Raw genomic sequence first — 27253 nt, forward strand, 5'->3', positions numbered from 1 at the left:
GAGTCTGTTGGGGATCCCCCCTCCACAGACACCTCCTGACAACAGACTGCTCTGACAGGCTGTTTAAATCAGAAGGAAATGCACACTTTAAGGAACACCTCCTGACAACAGACTGCTCTGACAGGCTGTTTAATTCAGAAGGAAATGCACACTTTAAGGAAGGATGTACTCCTGCATGCTGGGAATTATCATGGACTCCCAGCCAGCTCCTGCAGCTGCTCCCTAAGAACGCTCTGGCCTGAGATCTGATGGGAGACATAAATGTTTGCTTATGCAGGCTGTCAGCACCTTTCCCTAAGGCAGTAATGACATTACGGTTCTGTCCTGTTCAAACACTTGCTAATATCTTCAGCATGCAGTGAAATTGCAAACTTCTCACCACAGTCACTTTGCCTGCCATATTTGATGAATACACTTTTCAAGCATCCTGCCCCCTACAATTTATATGCATATATATATATATATATATATACTTATATATATATTTTTAATTTTCTTTAGCTTTCTTGGCTACTTTCCTGTGTCTTATAAAAATGACTGGTCTTGGCAGATGATGTATTGAAACAGGAAAACCTTGCTAAAATTGTCCTCCCTTTAGGATAGCATTTAAAGCATTTTACTAACAACACATCACTTTATTGCAGGCACTGCTCTAAATGAGAACCATGGAAATGCACAGCATTGAAATCACTCAGTGCTGGCAATCTTTAAGCAACCCTGTGGGCAGCTCCTGCAGTCATCACCAAGCCCTAGAGAGTAAAGGCTGCTGGTTTGGTTTAGCAATCCTATTACAGCATTCTACACTTTCTGCACTATTCCATTAGTTTGCTCTACTCTAGAGGTGGGATTGCAAATGGTGTTTTCTCTGCTGTGCTGTGCCACAGTATGGCAAACATTCACACATCACTGATGCAGCATTCAAAGCCATTAGTAACATTCTCATTCGTGTTGAGATGCACCCTGCTAACAGGCAGGAAAAAAGGTGAAAACACTGCAGCCCATGTGGCAGTGCCTTTTCACACACTTCTCTTGCTGCAGTTTTAAAATCCAGCTGATAAAATGGCTTGAGAAGTGAATGCCACACCTGCTGACAGATACATTGAAGAAAAAAAGCTAAAAACTGACTTGACTGAATAAATGTGGGATGTATGGTAAGGAGTTACTGAGAAAGCATGAAGTGATGAAAAGAAAAAAAAAAACACTTTTCTGAATCATGAATCTATAGTTAACTTCTTAATGAGAACCTTAAATAGAACAAGAGACATAAATGAGATCTTAAATAGAACAAGACATATATTTTTCTTAATTCTAAGAACTATTTTAAATTAAACACTCTGTAAAAACTATGTAAAATAATAAGAATATAAAATAATTAAACACTCTGTAAAAACTATGTAAAATAATAAGAATGGGATATATATTTAAAATACCAGAGGCAGTCAAACAGATGCCATGGTTTCATGGTGAATATGCTGGTGATGCTGGGTTGATGGTTGTACTTGAGCTTAAAGGTCTTTTCCAGCTTTAATGATTTTGTGATGCTACAAAATCTGACCGTAGCTCATGGTTTGCTTTTCCTTCAAAATAAGCACACACTGCTATTCAGGCTATTTTGGGGTTTGCAGTGGCCAAGCACTATTAAAATTAACTTCCATGAATTGGAAACTAATCCTGGTAACAATATATTAATGTCTAGTCCTCATTAGATAAATAAAATCCCATGTGAGATCAAGCATGTCTGGTTTTCCCTCTAAATTTCCTAACACTTGGGCTATGACAGGCCTGATTGTAAGTGAAAGCTTAAAAAAGCTTTAGCCTGAAATAGAATCACAGAACCACAGAATGGGTTGGGTTGGAAGGGATATTAAAGTACATTCAGTTCCTTCACCTTCCCACTACCCCAGTTTGCCCAGAGACCCATCCAACCTGGCCTTGGACACTGCCAGGGATGGGGCAGCCACAGCTGCTCTGGGAAACCTGTGCCAGGACCTCAGCACCCTCATAGCAAAGAATTTCTGCTGTATACCCAGCCTAAATTACCCCTCTTTCACTTTTAAACCATTGTGAACCCATTGAAAATTTTCCCCTTGAAAAGAAGCAATATTTCTTGGTAATCATCACTTCAGGCATCAAATCATATACAGAAAAATAGCTCTGAAGGTATCATTAATCCTTAAGATGTCACACCTGACAAACATAACTACAGTGAAAGGATTCAGAAAACTCATTAATCAAAATACAAGTACCAAAATAGATTTCCTCATGCTTTGAAGTATATTGCCCTCATAACATTGTGAATTACACCTTCATTCAAGTTTGATGGTGAGCACTTCACAAAAGAAAAGTTTTGGAGAATCAGGTTAGAGCTGGATGTTCACAAAGTTTCCATGCTGATGGAGAACTGCTTCACAGGAATGTGGCTAGCTATACATATCTTTGCTGAGGTATCTGGGGACAAGATTTTCAAAAACATAGTTTTCACATGAATGTCCCAGATCTTTATTTAGGAAAAAGGCCTGTTTTTCAACTGAGCAACCAAGTGCTTATAAAATACATGAGAAGTCAGTTTGGCCACATAAAATTCACTTTTATATGCTATATGACACTCAGGGTAACTTCACTGTTGGTTTAAGCTGATCAAAAATAGTGGTCCTGTTCTATCCTCCACCCCTTTCCTTGGATGAACACCTGAAAAAACCAAAACCACAGCTTGCCACACAAGCAGCCATCTGACCACAGGGTGGAGTGTGTGCTCAGAGGGGGGCAGGAGAAGGGGATTTCCCTTTGGAGCACCAACATGACACTGAACACAACCCCCATGTTCCTATTCTTGGGAATAGAAAGGTGGCAGTGATTTGGGTGCTGTCACAGTGGGTACTGCACTAGGGGCATGAGCAGGGCTCCTGATGACCCAGCCTGCTGGTGCAGTGCTGACTGCAGTGGCACATTACCCTGGGATATAAAAATAATATATATGTGTGTGTGTGTGTGTGTGTGTGTGTGTGTGTCCCTGGAGAAGTTCAACAACCATTATCCAACCATTATCCAGGCAGCACTGGATGCTTCTCTCAGACATGTCAGCGTGGACCAGGGGCATGTCAAGACACCCCTCAGAAAAACAGAGTAACCAGGTGGGCCATGCCTGGGACTACAACCTCTGGCTCACATCTCTCCCATAGGAAGAAGATCTGTGGCCACTGGAATAATTTATAAGCCATTTAAAAGCAAAGCTCTCTTTTAAAAACTGCTTAAACAATTGTCTAAAACTCCCCAGGTACTCACAGCCTTTGAAGTTTTCACCCAGGGTATGAATGTTAGTTGAAGTTTACCTAAAATTGCATCTTCTTCTCTTTTCCCTTTTGCTTCAACTCCAAAGGAAAAAAAAAAATGAAATTACAGTACAGGAATTAAATTTCAGCATGGAAAAAGGATATTTCTGCATTATTCAACAAATCAGAAATTTAGGATTACATTTATTATTAATTCAACAACTCCTTGAAGTTTAATTTCATTAACACTTGGGCTTCTCTAGAAATCTTTGATTGCTGAAATGTATCAAATAAAGAGGCCATAAAGAGGTGTCATCACATTAACACATTTTTTGGCCAGAAACAAATGGTGAATATTTCCAAAGCTATTATCTGTCATGTTGGATCATATGGAACCTCGGTATTATGAAAGAATTTTAAAAAATTCTTTGATTTTTCTGAGGTTTGGCTAGTCTGCAAATACTATGATCTTTATTAAGGACACTAAATAACTTCAGAGAGATGTGCTGTTATCTTGGTTTGGCAAACTTGAAGTGCTTTTAGATGTCTGGTTTGCCTTCCAGCCAAACCTTGCAATGGGTTTCATTGTTGACAATGCTGTGAAATCACTCATGCCTAAAACGCAATAACTGTACTTGAAGTAGCCTCATTAAGAAATAGTTTCCATCATATATTTTTAATCTTTCCTCTTCCACCTTTAGGAATGTGAGATGCTCTATGTATTAGAAGAGCCTTACACATTTACTAAAACAGGTGGAAAAACTTCAGTGATGAATGTCCAAAATGTGCAAAATCACATATATCAGCCTCTTGCTACTTTATTTTCAATATTTTATTTACAGGGGGCTTCATGTGAGAGTGGCTATGTCTACCCTGCCTGTCTTACAATCACATTGCTCTGATTTAGCCACACTTGGGTCCACCAGGCAATTAATTATTGCAACCCTTGTGATAAAAGCATTTCTTGGCAAAGAGCCACAACTATGGCACACAGCATGATATGGCATCAAATATGATTTGATTTACCGTGGAAGAAAAAGAACTTAATCCTGAGGCTTTGACACAGAAGCCCCTATAGAGGGCTCAGTCATCACCTTGAGGCAACAGCTCTGCTTTTCTGGTTTGCAGAATTCTAACAAGGAGGCTTCCTGAACTTCAATGTGTGTCAATTCCTGACCAGTTCTCAAAGGCTAAAATAAGGGTTCACTCCAGCACATTTTCCCCCTTTAAAAACAAAAGTGAAGGTAGAGTTGTTTTTAAGTGAGCCAGGCATCTGTGTGTCATACTGAGAAAGATTTACGATACACCTTAGGTCTTATCTTCCTTTGCCATTTTTATGGGGTGCATAGGTGCTGCTGCAGGAATAAGATGGTATCAACACACAAACTTGGATATAGCAGCAGAAGCACCTGAATCACAGAGTTATTAAGACTGGAAAAGATTTTCAAGATCTTTAAGTCCAACCTTTGACCAAACACTGCTGTCTCAACTAAACCAGAGCACTGAGAATCATGTTCAGTGTTTAATCAATTGCACATATATTTCACACTTGGAGATCATTCTAAAAACAGGTCTTTGACTACTTTGAACTGGGGCAGAGCACCTCAGAAAGCTGGTTTCACACAGACATCTCTCAGAGAAACTGCTGTAATATGTTCCTTGGTGTACTGGATTTCAAATCTGGCTTTATTTGCTCATTTGTGCAGTATCTCAGCCTGCTGTTTAATAGGAATACCAGAAAATGCATGCTATGCAACCTGAACCAAGGACTTTGGTGCTCTTTGCTGTCCCTAACTTAGGCCATTTCTTTCCCAAGTTGTCAGGTTTTATACTTGCCATCACAGTTCACAAAACTTCATCAGAGGTACAGTTTAATTTATCTGCCTGCTGAGCCTTATGGAAACTGTAAGCAAAGGTGGTCTGCACGAATGTAATACCTTGTACCACCCAAGAGGTGATATGAACGTGGATCAAGGAGGAGAGCTGAATTAACCAGACTCTTGCAATGTGCTAGAGTGAAATTTGGCATTAGGAAGGTTGCTCCACTTGAGATCAAGGCTCATTCTCACCAGAAAAGCACCATCAGCATTTCTCAGATATGAAATGAAAATCTGCCTCCTGCTCACGGTGCTTCTTTGCCCCCAGAAGAGCTCTCCATCCTCATTTTTTTTTCTGGAGGGGAGGGAGGGTGTTGAGCGATTTGACTGCTGAGCAGTGCAGTCAGCAGCATTCAGAAAGGGCAGGTTTAGGCAGCAAATCCAGGATCCCATTTACCAAATGGCTTCTGGGCACCCTCATCTCGAATGCACTGCTACTGATTTCAACAGGGCGACCTGGCACAGATTAAAACTCACGAAATATTCTTTTCTGTGGAGGTCCTCTTGTGAGAGAGGAAGCCTAGGGATGAAATCAGAACAAAGATACTGAAAGAGACTGTGTCTTTTTTAATGTACAGCTGCAAAACCCTGTTGAAAAACCTACTGAATTATGTCCTGCTCCATGAGCTTGCTGGTAATGACTGGGCAGCACCGGTTTTGTATGGCCAGACACAATTGTTGTTTCACACTAATGACATTATAATCACAAAAAAAATGTTCCTATTGCTGCTTACTCTCTAGAAGAAGTATCCACATGGGGAGATAAATGTTTCACAGAACATTTAGGTGAGCTGCTGCACAGCTCCAGCTGTGCCAGGAAGCCCCCACAAGTCTATGAAACTCATTTTGCTGAACACCAGAACTTATGCTTAGTAAGAACCAGCCAGCCTCTGGCCCAAAGATAGAGTTTGGAGTAACAGAGAAGGAGAGAAGCAGGGGGAAATGTGAAGGTACTTGCCTGGCAATGGAGAGTGGGTCCAGAGACAAAGTTCAGAACCAAATCTTTTTAGACCAATGACTGAATTTAATGTCAGACCATGCAAACATTTGCATGGAGGATTGTAAAAAGACTGCCCCTCTGCTAATGGCCAAACTACTTATGAGATACAGAACTACTACCCTGGTCACAAAAGTCAAACAAACCTCGAGTCTCCGTCTCCTGCCCCAGCTAATATGGGATCTCACAAACACATTTGCTCCTGGTACCCGATTTTGTTTATCTTCTTGATCATTTTTGACAAGTCTCTCCTCAGACTCTGGAACACACTAAACAATCATGATACCACAGTAGAAATTAAACTAGTGATAAATCCAGCACAGTTCTGTCAGTAGCTGAGACATTTTAATGTTCAAAGGTAGCATCACAAACTGTCCCCCACATACAAGAGGAAGGAAATTCAGGACAGAGACAGCAATGGAACCCTTGCAAATAACAATGGAGAGCACCTATCAGTGTATCCAAGCACCAGCACAATCCCCCACTGAAACTCTATGGTGACTTTTTGGCTCTGGATGTTTGCCAGAACAATAGCACCATTCTGCTTTATAGGAAAGGATATAGGCTTAGGTTATTAACCAAATGCAATATGGAAGATTTCAGCCTATCAAAACTACTTTTAGATGTATTATGAAATTTTAAAACCTTCCTGAAGTTTACCAGACTACAAGGTGGGGTTACTGTTGTAAAAAATGAATGCATAGCTGAAGGGGAAAGTGTTTTATAGCAACTGATAATACCTTAGGCACTGATAGGACATTTTTGCACAGGTTGAAAATGCATTCTTCATTTTTCACTGACAGCTGGTTAAGGGAGGAATGCAGTGAAAAGTCTATAAAAGTTTTAAAGAAACACCAGACCTGGACAGGTCTGTGCTTCTGTTTTTCTCCCACCCATGCTAGTAAGTGATGTTAGGTTTTTAACAATGTCATTTAGAGTCATTGCCACCTTGGCCTGTAACCACACCAGGAAACAAGGAGTCCTGAGCACCTTCTAAACCAGGAAAGACTGGGGATTTGTATCTCTCTTTTAATATAATTCTCAGTGCTGAAGCCCCCACCTTCCTTCTGCAACTTCATCTCTAACAGCTCCTCCCACTCTTTAAACCTTTCCCAAAAGAACTGTACCTTTTCACCTTTTTTCCCCCAGTTGCACTTTAAGAGCATCTTGTTCTTTTGCATTCACACAAGCACAGGTTACATCCGTGTCCTTCTTAAGGCATCACCTCTGTCCTCATTAGTGACAGTCTAGCTAAACCTGCATTACTAATGAGGGTCTTCTGCAAGTACATCTTTATTGGTCTGTCCTTTCTCCTCCTCTTTTCCCAGTGCTCCCTTTCTCTGAATCCCTTCATCAGCTTCCTCTTGTCTGATATTGGGTCAAGGTTTATTGCACTGAGGTCTTTCAGTAATTCAAGTTGTTATTTTCCTACTTTTTTCCATATCCTCTTATGCATTTCATCATGCTCTCAACTAGTCTCTATCTTTTCTTTAACAAAAAAAAACCCCACCCAATCAACAAAAACTTATTGTAGAAATTGTCAATTTTTCATGTAGAGAAAAATAATCTTGTAAAAAATAGATATTTGGTGATCTAATTTCCAGTAGAAGACAAAATAGCTTTGATATTCTGGCCATTCATCCTGAAATAGTACAACATAATAAAGCATACTTCTTGTTTCTTTAACCAATGCATCTATGATTTATTATCAAAATAAATTTATTCTTTCCTATATAGGCAGCAAAAAACCATAAAAAAGTATGTACAAAAATATTTTAAAATATGCTGCATGGATCCCAGTGGCATATGTTGTCATTCAGCATGATGGTGCAGGTATACTCTCCAAGAAGCACATAAATTGATTTTTCCACAAATTGGAATATTGTAATTGCAAAAGACTCCTGAAAACCCTTCTGTTACTGCCCTAGTTGGGCATTTGCTCTGCTGGAGTTTCTATGTTCCACACAGCTGTGATGTCCCTGTAACTTAGTGGGATAACCACTAAAGCTTTCTGATACTGTCTATGCCCTTTGGGCTTTTCCTTCCTTATATAAACCCTTCCCTTTCTTTAAAACAGGGACTTTGTGAATTCTCATGGACTAGGATCCCATCTGATTTGTCTTGAAAACTTCCCAGAACTTTCTAAGGAAACACCTAACATTCTGATTATTAATAATAATAAAAATTATATTATGATGAGAGCAGCAGAAGTGCTGCTGGCAGAATTATTTGCAATCCTAATAACACACAGACAGTGTGCTCTCCTGAACCTCTGCCCCTCCAGGTAATTTTGGCTGGGGGTTGTTTTGATTTTCCTTTTCCAATTCTGCTGTAGGCAGTTTTCTTTGCAGCTTCCATCCATTAATCTCAAAGTACTTTTACATAGAGGAATTAATTAAGAGTCTTACACACAAGAATTAATTAAGACAGTTTAAGACAGTAGTAGGCATGTTTTATCATCTCCATGTTGCACAGGGGGAACTGAGGTGAAGAAAAGAGTTGCCCAATTCTTTCAAAGAGCTGGGAATATACTTGGGCATGCATCATATCTTCTCAATTCAGTGTATCGGAATATCCTTTCTCTTTTCACACTGTGAGGCAAATAATCCAGTTTACCAAGTAAAATACTACTGACACACAGTCCTGTTCTTCAAAATGGAAACCCTTCCCTCAGGCAAATACCTCGGCCAGTCGAATTTCCAAACACATCCTTCTTTCTTATTTCAGACAGAAAGAAGCACACGGCACAAAAAGCAAACTACTGTAACTCTTGTGAGATCTGATAACATTTATAGTCTGCTAAAGAAATGCCCCAATAACTGAAATCTGTAATCTTATCATACTGCTTTAACAGACTCTCCCTTTTTCTCAGCATTCACGTGTATACTTCTGTTTGATCAAGAAAGAAATAGAAACCTAATGACTTAGGATTTTTATCTACAGTTCATAAAACCTTTGCAGAGCTGACGTTGTGCTATTCTGCTTCTGAAATGCACCAGTGCCACCTTCAGACCACGTGAAATAGTGCTTTTGCACAGCCCTCCATATGAAAGCTGCAGTGATTTTTTCTTTTCCTCCAGACAAGTCCTGCAGAAGCACAGGTATGAACCTGAACAGAATCTGCATGTTCACATACCAAAGCACAAGTGCTCACTGGGAACAGAAGTCCTTTCTTTTCATAAATAAACATTAATAAAGTGCAATCAAATGCTATTTTTTAATACCTGGCATGAGAATTCCAGTGTGTTCCCCTGCCACTGCCTGGGCAGCTCCCACTGGGCAGAGCAACACATCAGCTGGGATCTGCTCGGGCTCTCCTCCTTAACATCATTTGCCAACTGCTCCTGGTTACATTAGGTCCCTCAGCATTTTAAAACTAAGCCATTTGCATTTTTAGTTAGAGCTAGTTCTGAAAAAAAGTTAAAATACTTCTCAAATTAAAGAACAGGACTCTGGTATTTTGCATAAGAAATTATCCATGATATTAGTTCAAATTACATGTATTGGACTAAAGAATATGAAATCAACACTGGCTTGAAAATCAAGGTAGGAATTAATTACTTGAATTAATTTCTTTCACCCTGTCCTACAGTATAGTTGAAAGAAGAAAGTAAGCAGAAAACACTACTCACCCACTGTCATACCATCCATGTAACGCTTGATGATATCAAATGAATCTCTTAAATTTCCTTCTGTAATGTCAAATATGATATCTGCCTGGTTGGCTGGATATGTGGGTGTGATGGCACGAAGAAAAATAATCTCTGCAAGTAAAGAGTATCACAGAATGCACTGAGAAATATTTGAAAACAACACTGATGTTTGAATTTGATCCAAAATCAAATCCGCTTTGTCCTCAAAGCTGGTGGAAGACGCTACCCTCCCTTACCACTCCCAGTTTGTCCTTTAAAATGGAAAGGCAGAAAATCCAAGGGAAGTGAGGATTTGGGCAGATTTGTTTTCTCCTCCTATTTCCACCATCCAAGGGCCCTGAAGCCAAAACACTCTTACTTTTAAAATCAAAAAAGATTGCTCTGAAGAAGCCAATCAGATTTCCAGCATGTACCCAAAGAGGACAACAGCAAGGAACCACAGGCTGGGCTGAGGAAGGGACCAAAGAGATAAACCTCTCCACTCTGATTCCCTAGGCAGTTACACAAAGTATTGCCATTACTCTGGAGTACTGGAGGAGATGTTTAGGTTTAAAAGTAAAAGTGAGACTATTTTCAAGTCCCTTGTGAGGGACGGAGGTATTGTTCCTCTCATTATCCTCGCTCTACAGATGATGAAACTAGACTTGGAGCTGTAAGAATTCACTTGAGGCCATTCACTGAGTTACAATTTATGCCTTCTGGGCTTCAGTAGTAATCTCAGATCACTAGGTCTCATCTCTTTTTATTAAAACACGAGGATGGACTAATGAGGTTTGGGAAGCATGCTGGGCCAAACCCTTAGCTCTGCTGCCAGGACACCTGGTGAAGCTGAAGGGGCATGTATGGCAGCAGAAGTGGCCATGGGGCATTCCTCATTTCCCTGCAAGGCAGGGCCAGCCAAGGCCTGAAACAGGCCTGACAGAACCTCCAGGAGCTCTGCATCAGTGTTTGAATTGTTCCTATCTGGGCAAGGACTGGGGTGTCTTTTTCTCCACTCCCGCCTGGTGCAGAAGGGAACAGTCAGCTTTGGCTTTCATTTAGGAAAACTTTCTGAAACAGCAAGGCTGAGAGTTGGGTATATCAGAAATGGAGATTTAGGGCCTTTAAAAACCCCTCCAAAATAACCTTCCTTACCTCCACACCCTTCTGTCTGTGTCTGTGCTACTCAGTAAGGTGCTGAGAGCAGCTGGGCTGCAGGCAGCCATCCCTCTGATGGATGCATTGCCAGAAAATCCATACAAATGGCAAGGAGCCAAAACTGGCTCTTGACCTGTAAGGTTTTGGTTTTTATGTGAGCTAAGAAAGTGAGTGAAAAGTGAGCATGAAAGTGCAGGACTTAAAAACTTGTAAGTACTGCAGAAGACAGTCACTCGGGTGGTTTTTGAAATTCTTGTCTCAAAAACATTTTGTCCAGTCCTTGGAATTTCCCTCCCTTTCATCTATAACAAACAACACTTTGTTCATAGGTCAAAAATCAGCCAATCATCATATACTCAGCATAATTTATTTTGTGATTAATATCTGCATGTAACGTTTTTATTCTTGGAACAAGCCACCTGTCAGTAGCAAACAACAGATGAGAGAAATATATTTAGTACTTCATTCCTACAGCAAAACTGGCAAACAAGGGAAGAAAAAATGTCATGGGGCATATGGCTATTGTGTGAGTAAACGTGGTGCATGGCAATTCAGTCAGTATTTCCTTAGACTGGGAAGCAGTATGAGTTAGAGCTCAGATTGATTTTCTTTCCTCCATAAAATTAAAACTCCTGGGTATAGAAGGTTTTAATTAAATGAACAGTAAACTATAATTTGGAGCTGTGCAAACATTTATTGCACCGGTAGTGAGTCTGGCTTTAGGCAAGGATTTCCGGTGGAGGTTTTATATGCTGTAGTCTATTAAATGGAAGAAGGAGCAAACCACTTACCTTCAGGTCTTGTAAACTCTCTGAACGTGGGCAGTGAAATGACAGTGTGGGAAATCGTGTGCACAGGATCCAGCAGACAGCTGACATCATTTGGTCGACAGGACTTAATGCAACGGATGGTATCTGTCTTTTCTAGTCTGACACTAAGAGAAACCAAAAAGAGATTCATATATAGACTGAATATTAAATACTCTGTGTTTTGCAATCTAGGGAGCCAGAAACTGTAATTGACATAAGTGTTGATTCTTCCCACAAAAACTTAAGACAAATGCAGTTCATCTGAACTTTGGGACCCATGAAGAACTTGGTTTGGCTCAGAGTTGCAGTCGAAACCTCCTCAAACCCAGGTCTTCGAGCCAGGCATGTGAAAACAAAGCAAACTGTAGTGCCAAGATGCCATGCAATGTCCTTTTCCAAGGACAAACAGGACCAAACAATGAGACCCACACACTCTCAGCTGGCCTGTTCTCAGCAATTTCAGTGGAGCCACTTTTACTTGCACAAGTCTTTTTTACTCAGCCATGTAAAGCAGACACAATTGTTTCTGTTTTAGAAACCTGGCATAAACATGTAAAGGGCCACCTTTCACGATTTTCAGTGCAGCAAGGGCCAAAAGAGCCTCTTTTAAGTCTGTTTTTCACACCCTCCCTTTCCATCTGAAAGAACTGAGAAAACAGCAATGGAAACTAGGAGGGGGGAAAGTTAACCACATTATTTAAAATCTCAAAGTTTGAATTCTGAGCCCGGGGAAATGGTAAGGATCATTTCATATTCCATCTCAACCAGCTGCTCATTCGGCCTTGAAAGTCTATTAAAAGTTAAATGACTTCTCACCTTTGTCCACTAGAGTGAATTTAAAGTCACTTACAGTTCAAGAACTTCACACAATGCCCACTCTGTGTTCATGAGAGATGAAAGGACTGTGCTGGGACTTCAAATGTGACTAAGCCCCACAAATGATCTCAACTTTGACCTGCCCATTTCTACATATTTCTAAGTGGAAAAAGAAAATGCTGCAGTGTTGTGGGGAGGGGTGGGGGGAAGGGAATTCAAGTATTAAAATAAGAAAAAATTTCTGAGTTAAAGGGAAATCAAAAGAGAAAGATTTATTTTGTTAGATACCTCTGAAAATAAATCATTCTTGTTCTTTTCAAAATGTGTTATCCCAGTCCACACTTGCAAACCATCTTTTTTCAGATGTTCAAAGGGACCTTATGGCTCTATTTATAATCAATGTATCAGTAACTTCTTATTATATGTTCCCAGCTCTGCTCATCAAAGAAGATTAAGCCAAGCATGATGATACTGTATGAAGTTAAGTAAGGGGAAAACACAAATCAACATCAAGGAACTCATGCTTCAACAGATGTGAACTGGCACAGTCCATGGGGAGGCAACAGGGCTGTGTTAATACACACCAGCTGAGCCTGGTATTCACACCCTGTACTTGATGTTTTGGGACTGGACTGGAGACACAGGCCAGAAGAGGTGGCCTGTACCCTTTTACTTCCCACCATTATCTGTGTACAAAATCTTGTCATGTCCTAGACACCTCATTTACAAACAGTAGCTTGCATAACTTATATTGGGACACTATTACAGATTAAGTACTGTTAGAACATCCTAAATTACCACAGATCTATTTAGACAATAGAATTTGTATGCAAAAAACATTGTGGTGGGAGTGTCTCAGGCAGTCAGACCTCAGGTAGTGTCTCCTTTTGCTTCTTCCCGGGAATTAAAGCTTTACCCTCAACTTCAGTTGGAACAAAAGGCAAGTACAAGTATTTATGAAATACTTTGCCAATAAAGCCATGATTTTGTGTAAGATGAAGTCCTAAATAAGACTTGCATTCATGATTCTCACCTGTGGAGTAAGGCCTTCTGGCATGACTTTGGTACAGATCAGAGGATCTCAATGGTCACAGGTCATTTGTGTTAGCTCTCATCTAAACTGAGTTTATAGATCCATCCAGCTCCTAACCACACGGGTGACAGATAAATGTCTGTCAACTCTCTTTCTTTTGTCTCTCCTCTTACCAGTTCCACTAACTTGGGGATTTTTTGCATGCTCTGTCCACACTGCTAAACTGGTATCTGTCCTTTCATTATATTGACTCTCTGATCACCTTTCTTTTCCTATCCCTGCTAATTGCCAGCATATCCAAAGTGCAGTTGATAACACTTTGTTCTCTCATTGCTTAATCTTTTGGACATCTCTGAACTGGAGTAACTTCTTTCACAACTAACATCTATTTCAAATCCTGATATTTGCTATAAATTATATCCTCTGTTCTCATAATACTTTATAACATTATCCTTATACATCATCTTTGCATTTCATCTTCTGATTAGCTGATGTTTTCCATTTTGCTCATGTTCTCCTACAGTGGAGACTATGACTGGCAAAAGTTTCTTCCTCAGTGATGAGAACTTTTGTATTTGTACCTTTCCTTCAAGTTTTCTGCCTCTAGCACAAACTAAAGCTTTGGAGATCGTCTTCCCTCTAGGCATTTTCATTTAAAGAGAAGAAAGTTAATACACAGCTCAGCCGTTCTGATTATTTCCTACACATATAATAAAGTATAATCTTTTCATTCTTCTAAGATCCTGGTACGATTCTTTTTCATACTGTCTCTTAGATTCAGTCAATAAGTTCTTTGGACCAGGAGCTGTGATTTTATTTTCATTTGGAAAATATAAATAGCACTATGTAATTACCTATATGCTCCTGAAAGTCCCAGTGACACTACAGCAATCAAGTATCTAACACAGGGGAATGTGAGCTTTGTGTTCTTGCTAAATACAATTAGTGTGGGAGCATTTTACAACACATTTTAAAACTCCCTTCTTTTCCTGCCAAAAAGTATATATATTAATGTTTGCAAAAATGAAGTTTATTTTTGAATATTTATCCTACTTAATTATGGCTTCATAAGGAACTGCTAGCCAGAGTGTCTCAAGTAACATGGGCTTGTGCTCTCAGCATTTAAACCTGGGACTCTATCCCCACTGGCAGCTTCTGGCACCTTTATCAGGATGTGTCAACAGGCTTATTCAACATGGGCATTCCTTATGAGGCTTGAACTCTGCCTTGGGGAACAGGTGATGCTCTGGCAAGAGTGCTGCAATCCTGCCCCAATCCCTGCTATTGATGAGCCTGAGAGCTGCAGCTTCCAGCTGACGGAGTCATTCCTTGTGCCCAGGTGATTTAGGCTCAGCATCTTGGTTTAGAAGGTTCCCACTTCCTACCCTTGTACCATGGCTGTGCTGTCAGCCCTTGCTGAGATATTTTTTCCACAGGTGCATTCACATGGATTATTCCCTGTCCTATGGAATTACTGTTCTGCCTGTTTAGTGAGCAGCAGAGATAACTGAGCCCAGGGTAGTATAGAACATTAATTTTTGCATCATATCTCTGGAAATGAGCTTTTAATATTTATCAACACAAGGACTCCATGTAATAAATAAATGCTCTTCCAGCTCAGAATTCCAAAGATATTCCAGTTGTATTGTCTATGTTTAGGAGTAAACAAAGAAAGTCAAAGCAAAGGAAGAAAGATTTGGATATTGGAATTCTGACTGACTTTTCAGAGCACTTATGGTTTGGTGTGATTGTAGCTGTGGATAAAGTCTTTACTGGTCAAAATTTATCAGCTTTAATATGAAAGCTGGAGAGACAAAAGTGTTATGAGACAAATCAAGTATCTTTTTCAAATGTTCCTGTAGATGGGAATGTTTCAGCTTGTGAAACAGAAAGGAGCTCTCTGCTATTAGCTGAATACTGTTATGAAGTTGATTGCTGTTCTGTTGTCATTAGTTTTTCCATTCAGCAAAAATTCCACAGGAAGAAAGATGAAATATTTCTCAAATAAGATTAGCTTTTGTACCATCCTTAGAAGCTAGAACTGGGATCTGTACCTGGTGGAAATCAGCATTAGCTCACAGGACACAACAGAGCAACAATAAATAGGACAGCTTGAGAATCTGGGTGCCCATTTTATACTGACCCACGTGCTGGGGCACCTCAGGGATCCTAAGGGTCCAAGTTATGCCCTAAAATCCACACTATTTGCTGCATAAGTGATGAAATTTTCTAGAGATGTCTCAGATGAGACATTTTGAAGTATGTACCTATTTTCTTTGGAAAATTTAGCCCTAAACCTGTGTAACTGTGTATGATCAGTGGTCTTCCCTGTTGTGTTAAGTAAATTAAGAGCTTTCAGTCGTCAGTATGCTCAGGTAATGAACTCTTAGACACCAACTTCTGCTTTGTATTATGATGTAGAGTACACAGAAGAATCTCCACAAATTAAGATGTTCAGTTATAGGGGAAAGTGGAAAACTGTAATGATGATGGCAAATAAAATGCAAGTGCAGCATGCAACAGATGAACTAAAACTTTATTAAAATTGTGGGGGGGGGAAAAGCTACTCTTAGAAGAGAAAGAGTAGCCAATGATGACTGTAAGTTGGGGATCAAAGCTGTGCAGAGACAAAGATAAAAAGTTTGGCAATAAAAGTGTTGACAGTTCCGTGGCGGGAAAGTCGCATTTGAATTGTCAGAAGAAGGTCTCTGGGCTCTGTGATTTGCCGCTGCATGACCACAAGGCCACTGTGGTTGTTCACTTTTTTTGTGCTGAAAAACCCCTCCTGGTTCCCGCTGATGATGGACAGCTGAATTTTATCCCCAGGGACAGCATTGGAAGGACCCATGCGGAAAATGTCGGTGGGTACTTGAATGTTGGTGGGAAAAGAGAGGTGATAGTAGGTTATTCTCAGAGGCAGGCTCTGGCACTCCTTATTTTCATTACAAGGCAAGCGCTCACAGCGACTGCAAGAAAAGTGAGAACACAAGACAAGAGGAAGATTAGCGCACATTTAGCGAGTGGGAGGGAGAGCAAGGGCGGTGGGGGTGGGAAAAGATAGGCTGACTCCCATCCTGCATCCATTCTTCACTCATATTGCAAAGGGATATGATTTCAGTAAGGATGAACCTGCCTGCAGCTGGAGCTTTGGGAGGAGACTTGCCATTGTCAGAAGTGTTGCCCTTGCTCTGCACGCACAGATGGATCAAGTCTGGCACCTCAGCAGGGCTGAGAGTTTATTTTGATTTATGTCAGCCAAGCTCTCCTAGGGAGAACACTGGCACTGTTTTCCCCTCCAAGTTTTATTCTTTTGCTGGTTGGGCATATGTTCAGTAAAGGAAGAGATTCTAAATGGTAAGGGAGTTGTCTGTGTCTTACTTGGGATGTCTGGCTGTATTTTAAGACCGAGTGAAGTGTTCTGAAAACCGTGAATGTCCAAGGAATTGGTCTCTGAAGATGAACCTTTTCTTGCTGATATGGCACAGTAGTCCTCTGTACTATCAGAACCAACCAGAGTCAAACACCCATCCAGGCAAGCCCTGAAAACAAGATCCAGTGGCCTGATGTCTCTAGCATGTGTCCTACACATTCAGTCTCCTCTTACATAGCTCTAAGTCATGGGAATTATTCTGGTGAGAGAGGAGTTTGCCCTCTGTTCTTTCATTCCCTCAGCACTGTGTCACAGCGAAAAATCCAGAGCACTAGCAAGAGATCACCCATACAGGCTGGCAGGGAGCAACAAACCTTAACAGCAGTCACAATCTTCATGCATTCTGCTCCAGAGAGAAGTGAACTTTGTCCAGAAAATGTGGGAGACAGCTATGGGCATCCAAGGCACTGCTGTTTTAAGAGTGTTAATAGTTTATGAACACATTAATGAAGATCTGATGTCGTGGTACCTGGTGGGTTTGAGAAGTGTGTTGCTTACTGGGTAAGTTTGTATGCATTTCAGATTAAAGATATGCTCAAATCACCACATAGGTATCCAAGCATCCTTTCAGGCAGGTGTGTGGAAGTAAAGGTAGACAACAACAATCTCAGCTGGATGATGACTTTACAAAATTTCATCATTATCAGCCTGAGCATTTAGCTCCAAACGTGCCTCATGCAAAACTATGAATCAATTAAATTAGATGCAAGAGTCTCCCCACTCCAAGCAGTATTTGCTCCACAGGTTGAAATTCTGGAACCTAAACAACTTCTTTCTTTACCAAGAAATGCTCCAGCATAAAAACATAGTTTGTTTCTTACCACCTCAAGGAAATCTGAGTGCCCATTTCATTACTTTATCCTGACATGAGTTTGAGCTCCTGTCATCAGTGTCTGCTACCAACAGAACTGTGGTTTATAAGCAAGGCCCACTTTGCTGCCAGTGCAGGGTGATCTGAATCCCAGGAACTTCTCATTATATGCAAAATCAGCACTTTCAAGAAGACTAATTAAAAGTACCCTCAGTTCTTCAATTAAGGTGTTGCATGTTTTCTTTTAATACTACTTGCAAACAAAAGTGGTTCTTTGAAGCAATTCTTTGAAGATTTGAATGCATTCTTAATTTTATTCATGTGTTTAAAGATCATACACAAGTCCTCACAGGATGGCCAGCTAATTAGGTGTGGATACTCTTGAAGTATTTTCAGGTATGGAGTGCTCTGCATTCTTTTCTGAAACGTCATTAATAACTCCACTAACAAGAACGACTTGGTGTTGTTAAAATCATGAGGCTACTTGGTTTTGCTGAAATCATGGAGCAAGTTGAGACAGTTAATTCCTTAGTTGGAAATGTTTTCTTCAAGTACAACTTCTTAGAAGCATGTACATGCTTATGAGCACTTACACTCTCATAAAGATCCTCTCCCTTATTATTTTATAAAAGTAAAATACATTTTTAAATTATGGCCAGAATTTTTAAAGAGAACAAAAAAAACAAAGCTTCCAGTTTTCAAAGACTTGAAAAAGAACGCTCTGTGGATTCAGAAAGTTATTTCTGAAGATAGATGTGCCTGCTAGGAGCAGATAGATTTTAGCTAGGAGCTAAAATTATTCAAAATTCGTCATCTTTTATCTCATGCTTTGGTGGTATGCACTGCACAGTGCACTGTAGGTTCAGTTAATGTGCAGTAATTGTTCCAGCAAATAACCACAAAGGAGAGATAGCAAATATTATTGCTTTCAAGAACCAGGGTTCATCGTGGGGTCACACACCACAAAGGTGAGAAGCAAAGAGCATTTCAACCCCAGTGTGCTCTCTAGACTTCAGTGAGCAGCAGGAATCACATGGAGGGGGAATGCAACAAGCTGCTGTTATATGTCTTTGCAAAACTCTGAAATCAGGTGCATGGGCTACAAAAGTAAGTGTATACTGCTGATAAATGCTTATTCCTGAATTTGAACCCAGTTGTTTTAGCTCACTTTCTGCTCTGTTCTGTTTACTTATGTGGCTGAAATACTGGTTTTAAAGAATTACTCCCATTTGAATTTCATGTACCAAACACTGATAAGTGAAAACTACCAAAACTAGAGGGATTCCACTGGCAGATAATGAATACAATATTTTGTAACAGAAAAACAAGGAGAAAAATATTTTGTGCCTTCCTTCACGTTAATTTCTGGGTCAGATTTTCATTAAGCTCAAAGGAGTTGAGTGGTATGAAACAACTGAAACAACTCCTCAAGTACTGAAGGAAAATGAACTTTTTATTAGTAAGCTTTAGGGCTTTATGCCTTTCTTCCTACAGGGAAACCAACTTGACATGGTGAACAACTAACCAAGTTTTATTACTGAACTATACCCTCACTGTACATTCTATGCTGTAGATTTCCAGAGCTGTTCCAGTCTTCAGGCCTCCTAGAATATATTCCACTGCAAAGGCTCTTGCTCATACTGTCATGGGTGTGTACTTCTTTTCAGCAGCTTGCACCACACCACAAGGTCCAAGTGAGCCATGGCCACATCATGGACATTGATGCTCGTGATCAGCTGTGCAGGGAAGGTGGTTTTTGTCTTAGAACACAGCTTTAAGGGAATGAAACCAACTGATGGTTGGTCTTCACAGAAAATTCTTAACTGGAGGAGAATCTGGAGCCCCACTTCAGGAAGGAAAACAGGATGCAGAAGAGTAGCAATGAGGATGGACAAGTGCTCTGTATGCTTCTCCTAGAAAATATCTAGGACATTTCAGCCATTGGTTATATTTTGGTGAAATTTTAAGGAGTTAAAAACATGTTCTAATAATGATAAGCACCAGGCAACCTTGATAATATGCACAGACATGTTTAGAAAATACAAATAATTCCCCATTTGGCTCAATGCAGCACATGTTTGACATGTTGCCATAAACACTTTATCTTTTCTACTATTTTTCTTGGCTTAAATATTACAAATGTTAGACTTCAATGCCATATAAAGAGAAGTTAATTGTTATGAAATTTGACAACAAAAAACGTTTGGCAAGGCAGCGCAGCAAGTTAAGTTCTATTATGAGGAGCAGCAGATGTTATCTACCCTGGGAAAAATCCCAAGCCTATAGATTGATCCATGAAACACAAAAAGCGGAATTTAAGTAAAAGAGATAAGGTTTTAATTTCAATAAAATTGATACCATTTAGATCAAGCCAGGCATTCTGCTGTTTTTGGGGAAGATAACACACTCTGTTTCCTCCTGGAGCTCAGAGTATCTAAACAGCACCCTGAGGTTTCAGCCCATAGCTTGGGATGATACTGCAATTTACCTGATGGCAATTGCCACTGCAACAGCCACCATGCAAAAACCTCTGCTTTACAGGTACTGGTAAATAAGCTTTTGGATCACTGAGTGCTCCTGCCTGTACATAAGGCTTTTAAGGAAAAATAAAAATAAGGAAACTTTGATTTACACGACTGATGCCTATTAAATTATAGCTATTCCAAAGAAAATAATGGGGAACAGCGTAAAAAGATTTCCTGAGGTGCCAGCTTGACAAAAATGGAAAAATAAATTGTCTTTCTTATGATGTGCCAAGTTGGTGAGACTGGAATGTGTTTTGAATAAAAAGGAGATAAAAAATGGTATCTGTACTAGGTGTGATAAGAAGCCAACTACTTTGATTTTATACCCTGGGTGAAAAAGCAATTTAATGTCATTATCATGCAGAACATAACAAAGATATGCTGGCTATCAGCCCTGCTGGCGTACATATGCAGAACTGATTCACTCAAGGAGATGTGAAGCAGTTTGGATATAAAAGGGTGCTAAAGAGCTGTCTGATGAAACTGCTCCCCAGTGAGCACCAGATAATTCTCCCCATAAACCCTGATTCTGGCATGTTGGTGTAACACTGGTATCCAGCTGAGTGTGAGAGCACCTGTGGAATCCACTGTGCTCATCAGTGACATCAGTGAGCTCACATTCTCTTTGCTTTATGCAAGTATGTTTTCAGCAGTACATTTAGTAACTATCTGTAGCTGTTGAGAGGGGGAAACCTAATAAATCCAACAAGATAATAACTTAAAGTATTAAAATAATTAGAATTTCACTGAGCAGCTGCAGGATTTGTGTCTGACTCAGCCTAATTATAGCCTGAGCACATAAGAAGGATCTCACCCTATGAGCAGGACTGAGTTAGGCAGAGAAAGCCATTACAGAACCCATCAACCTAGACACAGAAAAGCATTCAGACACTCCACTGCTTCCCCAAAATATGCCATATAGCTCAAAGAGCCAATGAAGTCAAATACAGATAAGAGAGAAAATGAGATTGAATGTGTGTATGATGTGTATTTTATAAATTGAACTCTGCAATGCTGGAATGTCTGTAAGAGCAGAAATTCTACCTAGTGGCCCATTGCACAATGCACTTTTTGCAATTTTTTTAAAATTAGGATACCAATGAACCCACAGTCCTACAAATAAAGAGAACATCTGCATCATGAGGCACTGCCTGGTCACTAATGTGACAAATTTAATTTAAAATTTAATTCTTATTACCCTTCCCAGAACACAAGCATATTTTATAAGTAGCTGGGTTGACACCATGAACTTCCTCTCCAGCATTCTGATCAAATGCATCTGCTGTGCCACTTATATGACATTTCAAAGACTAATCCACAAAATCCCTGAGATGATCAGTGTTGACTTCATTGTACAGAGAAGGCACAGAGTACTCAGGTCTGTCTGACAGATGGTGGCCATGCCAGCACTGACTGGGAAAAGCAACAGTGGGCTGATAAGAAATGTGATTTGTCAGCTTTCCTCCCTGGCTGGTGGAGCACACACTTACCTGAGTACGGGGCACACTGGAAGCAACCTTTAGAAGAATTGCTGGAGCACAGGGTGGCCAGGAGGCAAAGCATCACTTTCACCAGCCATAAACTCTAGCTACACAGCTGAGGACTTGCAACAACTTCTCCTCCCTGCTGGCACTATTTGATGGGTATAAAAGAGCTGCTAGCTGCCCCTCCTCCTAGAGCTGTCTCCTATTTTCTACACCAGTATGCACAGACTATCTCTGAGCTAGGTTAGAGACACAATTAGGGGCAGGATTCCCGGGTTTTTAATACAGGTGAAAATTGGATACAAATTGAAAGACGGGAGATTTATGTAAGATATTAGGAAGAAATTTTTCATTGTGAGTGTGGTAAGACACTGGAACAGGTTGACCAGTGAGGTGCATCCCCCAACCCTGGCAGTGCTCAAGGCCAGTTTGGATATGGCCTTGAGCAAACTGGTCTAGTGGGACATGTCCCTGTACATGGCAGAGAGGACTGGGACTAGATGATTTTTAAGGTCCATTCTAACCCCTTAATATTCTATGATTCAATTAAATGGTACCAAAAATAAGACATTCTTGCAATGCTTTGCAACAATACAGGTGAGACTACAGAGAGGAAGCTAAAAAGAAGTTTTTAGCTGAACTGTGACGGTAAGGAAAGATCATGTGTGATTCTGAAATAAAAGCCAAGGATTTCAAAGCCCAGTGTAGCCCTCCTGTCAGGCTGCCTGCAAGGGAGCCAGACAGAGAGTATCTGCTTGTGGCTCTGGAGATCATTATGGTGCAAACCACTGACACTTGGCACTTTTTAAGGAGTATCTTTTTTTCTTAGAAAGAGTAGCATGAGAAAGAAAGCAGACTTGTGTGTGCAAAACATATTGTGCCAACACAATACGTATTTGCTAGAAACTGCTCTGTCCTCAGTCAGGCAGTGGCATGGCACTGAGGAGATTATGCCACAAAAAACTGCAAAAGCAGGTACTTACGTGTCTCCTGACTTGCGGTAGTTCTCGGGGCACTCCAAGGACAGGCAGCGAAAGCCGCCCTGGATGTTAAAGCAGGTCTCGTTGAAAGAGCAGTTGTGGCTTTCTGCAACACACTCATCAATATCTGCCAAAGAAACGGGGGCATGGATTAAACACTGCTTTTCCTGTCCCTGGCAGGTGCCAGGCAATGACACTACCCTATCAGATACTACAGAACGTGGGGTGCAATTAAACATTACTACAGGATTGCAAGGAGAGGACAAAAGGACATAAAAAGAAGAACACTAACCCAACCAACCAGCAAGAAGAAAAGGAAGAGCAGCAGTGCCACTAAGTGGACAAGACCTAAATATTTGCTGACATGTTGACATATTTCCTTTTAATGGCTAAACAAACTCATAGCATTTCACCATTGGAATCTTCATTGTAAGAATTCTTTATAATTATTTAATAATGTTTTTAAAAGTAATCTCTACTGAATTACTTTGTAACTGAAATTTCCTGTATGTTTATTATAAAAGGTTTCTTGTTTCTTCAGATGTTGAGCTGACATGTACTGAATTACCTAGAATGTTGTAGAAAGGCATTTTTTAAATACAAAAACTGCTAGAATGTGTCAGAATTCCCCAATCCAGTGAGGTCTCCCTGCAGTTATTGAACCCACCTTGGCAGTTGCGTGCATTGGGTGCCAGCCTGTACCCAGTGGAGGGACAAGTACATTGAAAGCTCCCAGGAATATTAATGCATCGAAAGGAACAGATATGTCCTCCAGTGGGCAAAGCACATTCATCAATATCTGCAAGAAAAAAAAACACCATTAATTTTCTATGTGTTCATGACATTCAGCCAGTTCAGTGCACATGAACAGTGCTCCTGCTATCAGCTTGAAATACAATTCAATGATTCTAATTTCTTCTTCTCCTTCTTCTTCTTCTTCTAATGAAGATCATCAGATAAGTGTGGCTCTAGCCAACAACATCTAAATAGCAAAGATTTTCAGGAATAAATAGAACTCTGAAGAAACTCAAAAGCTATATAAGAGCCCAAGACACAAAGTAATGGATGAGAGCAAGCCCTTTACATGTATTGTAGTGCTTTATAAAAGGGAGGGAGAGGAATAGTTTTATTTTTACAAAAGGAAATCAAAAGTAGGTGTTCTGTCCAAGACCTTGTTTAGTAAGCTCAGAATCTTGGCCATGAGGTCACACCCACATCTTCCTTGCATTTGAGAACATATTAGCTCAGAACCAGCCACAAAAAGAGGATATATAAAATACTACCTAGTAATATAATGTATTACATATGTAACACATAAATATGCTCATATCCCCACTTGTTGAAGACTAGAAATTCTGGTAGTTCCTCAGGAAAAAGACAATTTTCTGTCAAGTTACAAAAGTGTGCCCAGCTACAGTTCAGTGTAAACAGCAAAAATGACACCATACATACAAAGAGATGCTTCTAGGAAAGGACATGGGCGGGAGACCTTCATTAAATACAGTTTCACAAGAAAATACCCAAGAGACTCAAATGTTAAAATGATAAATTACATGGAATTCCTCGCGTTTGTTACAGCAAGAAGAAGAAATGCCCACCCAGCCTTTCCCTGCAGCACTCCAGAGCTCACCTTCACAGGAAATGCCATCGATGTCGCTGAGCTGGAATCCACGGCGGCAGTAGCACTGGTAGGAGCCGTACACATTGGCACACTCCTGACTGCAGGGGTTACTCTCACACTCATTCAAATCTGAAATGCAAAGTGATTCACCTGAACCCCACGTTTCTTCCAATATTCATCACTCCTAATACTGGAATAGGACAAAATTTTGGAAGGTAGTTTTTTTAATTAAAAAAGGATGGTACATGTCACTGAGTAACCTGGAAATAAGGGACTCTCAGTGTGTTACTCTTAACAGGCAGTATAGGTTAATTTGCACTATAATTTCCTCCTGCACTTCAAGGTGTGAGACTGGGAGGGAATCTTAAGGCCAACACTTACATTTTTGTCTGTGGATATCAGCAAGGCTGGTTTTGAACCTGAATGAGTTGAATCACCCTTCAAAGTACAGCAAAAGCAGACCCATACTCCTCTGCATCACAGAATCATTCAGGCTGGAAAATACCTCTAAGACCATTGTGTCCAGCCTGTGACTAAGCCCCACCTTGCCACCCAGACCAGAGCACTGAGTGCCACATCCAGGCGTTCCTTGGACACCTTCAGGAGGAGGACTCCACCACCTCCCTGAGAAGCCCTTTCCAATGCCTCACCACCCTTTCAGGGAAGAAATTCTTCCTGATGTCCAACCTGAACCTTCCCTGGTGCAGCTTGAGGCTGTGTCATCTTGTCAAATGCTGCAGTCTAAGGGTGATGTATTCAAGCTGTGGGCTATAGTGGCCTCGACTAATCACAGCAGCATTCATGTAATCAAGGAGACTGCACTGAGAGGATTTCTCGTGCCATTCCAGTGCAGTCGTGCAAGCTAAAATAAAAAGCAGCTAAAAGAGCAATGAGCTGTTTTTCTCACACTCCACAACCAAAGCACTGACAGTCATACCTTCACAGGATCTACCATCAGCTGAAAGTTTGAAGCCCATGGTGCAAGTGCAGTAGTAGGAACCAGGAGTATTCTCACATTTGTGAGCACAGAGGCGGCCTGGGTAGCGCCTGCATTCATTGATATCTGCAAGGACAAGCACACAGAGAGTGATTATAAAGGTTTGATTGCTGTTTTCCAGATTTAAATTTCATACTAAAGAGAGAAGTTCTCAAAATGCTGATTTAGAAGCACCCCAGAGTATAATTGGATTAGATCTATACGGAGAAAGTTGCTTTGATCTTACAAAGGAATCTTTTGCTTTAGGTGCTTATAAAAATATCACAGAAAACAATTATACACACTCTCACAACCTTACGTGCTAACAGGAGAGCAGATAACATGTCGACAATACTAATACAGCTTCCTTTGAAGTATCAGCAATTATTTAGTACGGTTTTAGAGTCAGCCAAATAATATAGCAGTCAATTTTACATTCTGATGACAGAGCTCATGCACAGAGCAGTAACATTCTTTACACAGGATCATTTTGTAAGTGCTATGGCTGCACGTATTTAGGTTGCAACTTACCAATGCAAGTCCTGCTGATGACATCAAAGGTGTAGCCAGCTTTGCACTCACAGCGGTAATTGCCTGGGGCATTGATACAAATGTGCCCTTCTCCACAGGGCTGGTTAGAGGATGAGCACTCATCCACATCTAAAACAAAAAGTGATTTTAGTTACACTTCTAACTATGCAAGCTGAGAGAAGAGCAACATGTTAACTTTTTTTTTTTTTTTTTGTCCTCTGGTGGTTATAGTGTTTTGAAACAGAAAACAAGATGTTACCATGCTCTCAGCTTTTACAAGATCAGAGTCACAAGTCGAAACCATTAATACAAACCAGGTTAGTTCTAAGGTGTCCTTAATGTGGATGGACTTGGGATGAAAGCAATCTTTGGAGGAATTCAGGTGCAAAATTGTTTCATTATGCATACTCATATTTGTGGATCAGATTTTCATCTAGTCTAAGATGTTTGAGATCCAGAGTCATCAGTAGTGCTTTGACAAGCCACTCACAGAAATTGAAAACACACACAAAAATGCCTGTCTTTGCAAAAACCACCTCAGTTAAAAGCCAGCCAAAGGCAAGAATGTCTTTCAGTGTTACTTGAATGGCTTCTGTGGGACATTAAGTGGATCTTGTGTTATTTCTCTGTACTAAGAGATTTGGGACCACACAGCACTGTTCCATTGACACAGTCACAGCCAATGCTATTTATGGGGCTGATAATCATTACTCCTCAAAACATAGGGTTTCATGAGTTTTATGAAGGACAGAGGGTGGATGCATGTCATTCTTCACTTGCTGGGACTGCCATGAGGGAAAGAACAGGACCAAGAATTGACTGTGGGAGTGATAAAAACCTGGACAAAGTGCAAGACACTAGTAAACATAAATCCTTTATGTGAGTTATTTCCTTAGAACTGCTTTTTTTCCCCAGCTGTTGCTCACCTACACATCTGGTTCCATCTTCATTGAGGTGGTAACCTCGGCCACAGCTGGGTGAGATCCGCTGGCAGGTAAAGGAGCCATCAGTGTTAATACAGATCTGCCCAGCTGGGCACGGCGTGTTGGCACTCAGGCATTCGTTGATATCTGCAAGAGAGTCAGTGTAACTCTTTCTGGTCTCCAGAGGTTCAAGGCAAGATGCTCTCATTATGTAACCCCTCAGAGAAAAGTTCAAGTTCTGCCTATGGGAGAAGACAACTACTCGTGACATTTAGCTTCACTGACACAATACTTCCAGAGTCAACTCTGGGGAAGTATAAAAGCCATAAATAGCCCTGAAAAGCAGTGGAAATTTGGTACAGAACTTCTATTTGTTTCAAA

General features: G+C 40.5%; 1 protein-coding gene across 2 annotated transcripts in view; it reads right to left on the bottom strand.

Annotated features, from left to right (window-relative positions):
• FBLN1 (fibulin 1) overlaps nucleotides 1-27253 on the bottom strand; it is a 63982-nt gene that overhangs the window by 3281 nt on the left and 33448 nt on the right. Inside the window, exons 9-16 of one of the 2 annotated variants that reach the window (XM_021529922.1) lie at nucleotides 26876-27019; nucleotides 25950-26078; nucleotides 25380-25505; nucleotides 24452-24571; nucleotides 23489-23620; nucleotides 22825-22948; nucleotides 11725-11867; nucleotides 9776-9907 (exon numbers count right to left, since the gene is read on the bottom strand). In XM_021529922.1, coding sequence (XP_021385597.1) covers nucleotides 9776-9907; nucleotides 11725-11867; nucleotides 22825-22948; nucleotides 23489-23620; nucleotides 24452-24571; nucleotides 25380-25505; nucleotides 25950-26078; nucleotides 26876-27019 — 1050 coding nt within the window. Of the gene's footprint in view, nucleotides 1-9775; nucleotides 9908-11724; nucleotides 11868-16106; nucleotides 16558-22824; nucleotides 22949-23488; nucleotides 23621-24451; nucleotides 24572-25379; nucleotides 25506-25949; nucleotides 26079-26875; nucleotides 27020-27253 lie in introns of those variants that run through there. The other variant, XM_021529923.2, reaches the window with a different exon arrangement.

This window comes from Lonchura striata, chromosome 5, assembly GCF_046129695.1.
Source record: "Lonchura striata isolate bLonStr1 chromosome 5, bLonStr1.mat, whole genome shotgun sequence".
Classification (NCBI taxonomy): domain Eukaryota; kingdom Metazoa; phylum Chordata; class Aves; order Passeriformes; family Estrildidae; genus Lonchura; species Lonchura striata.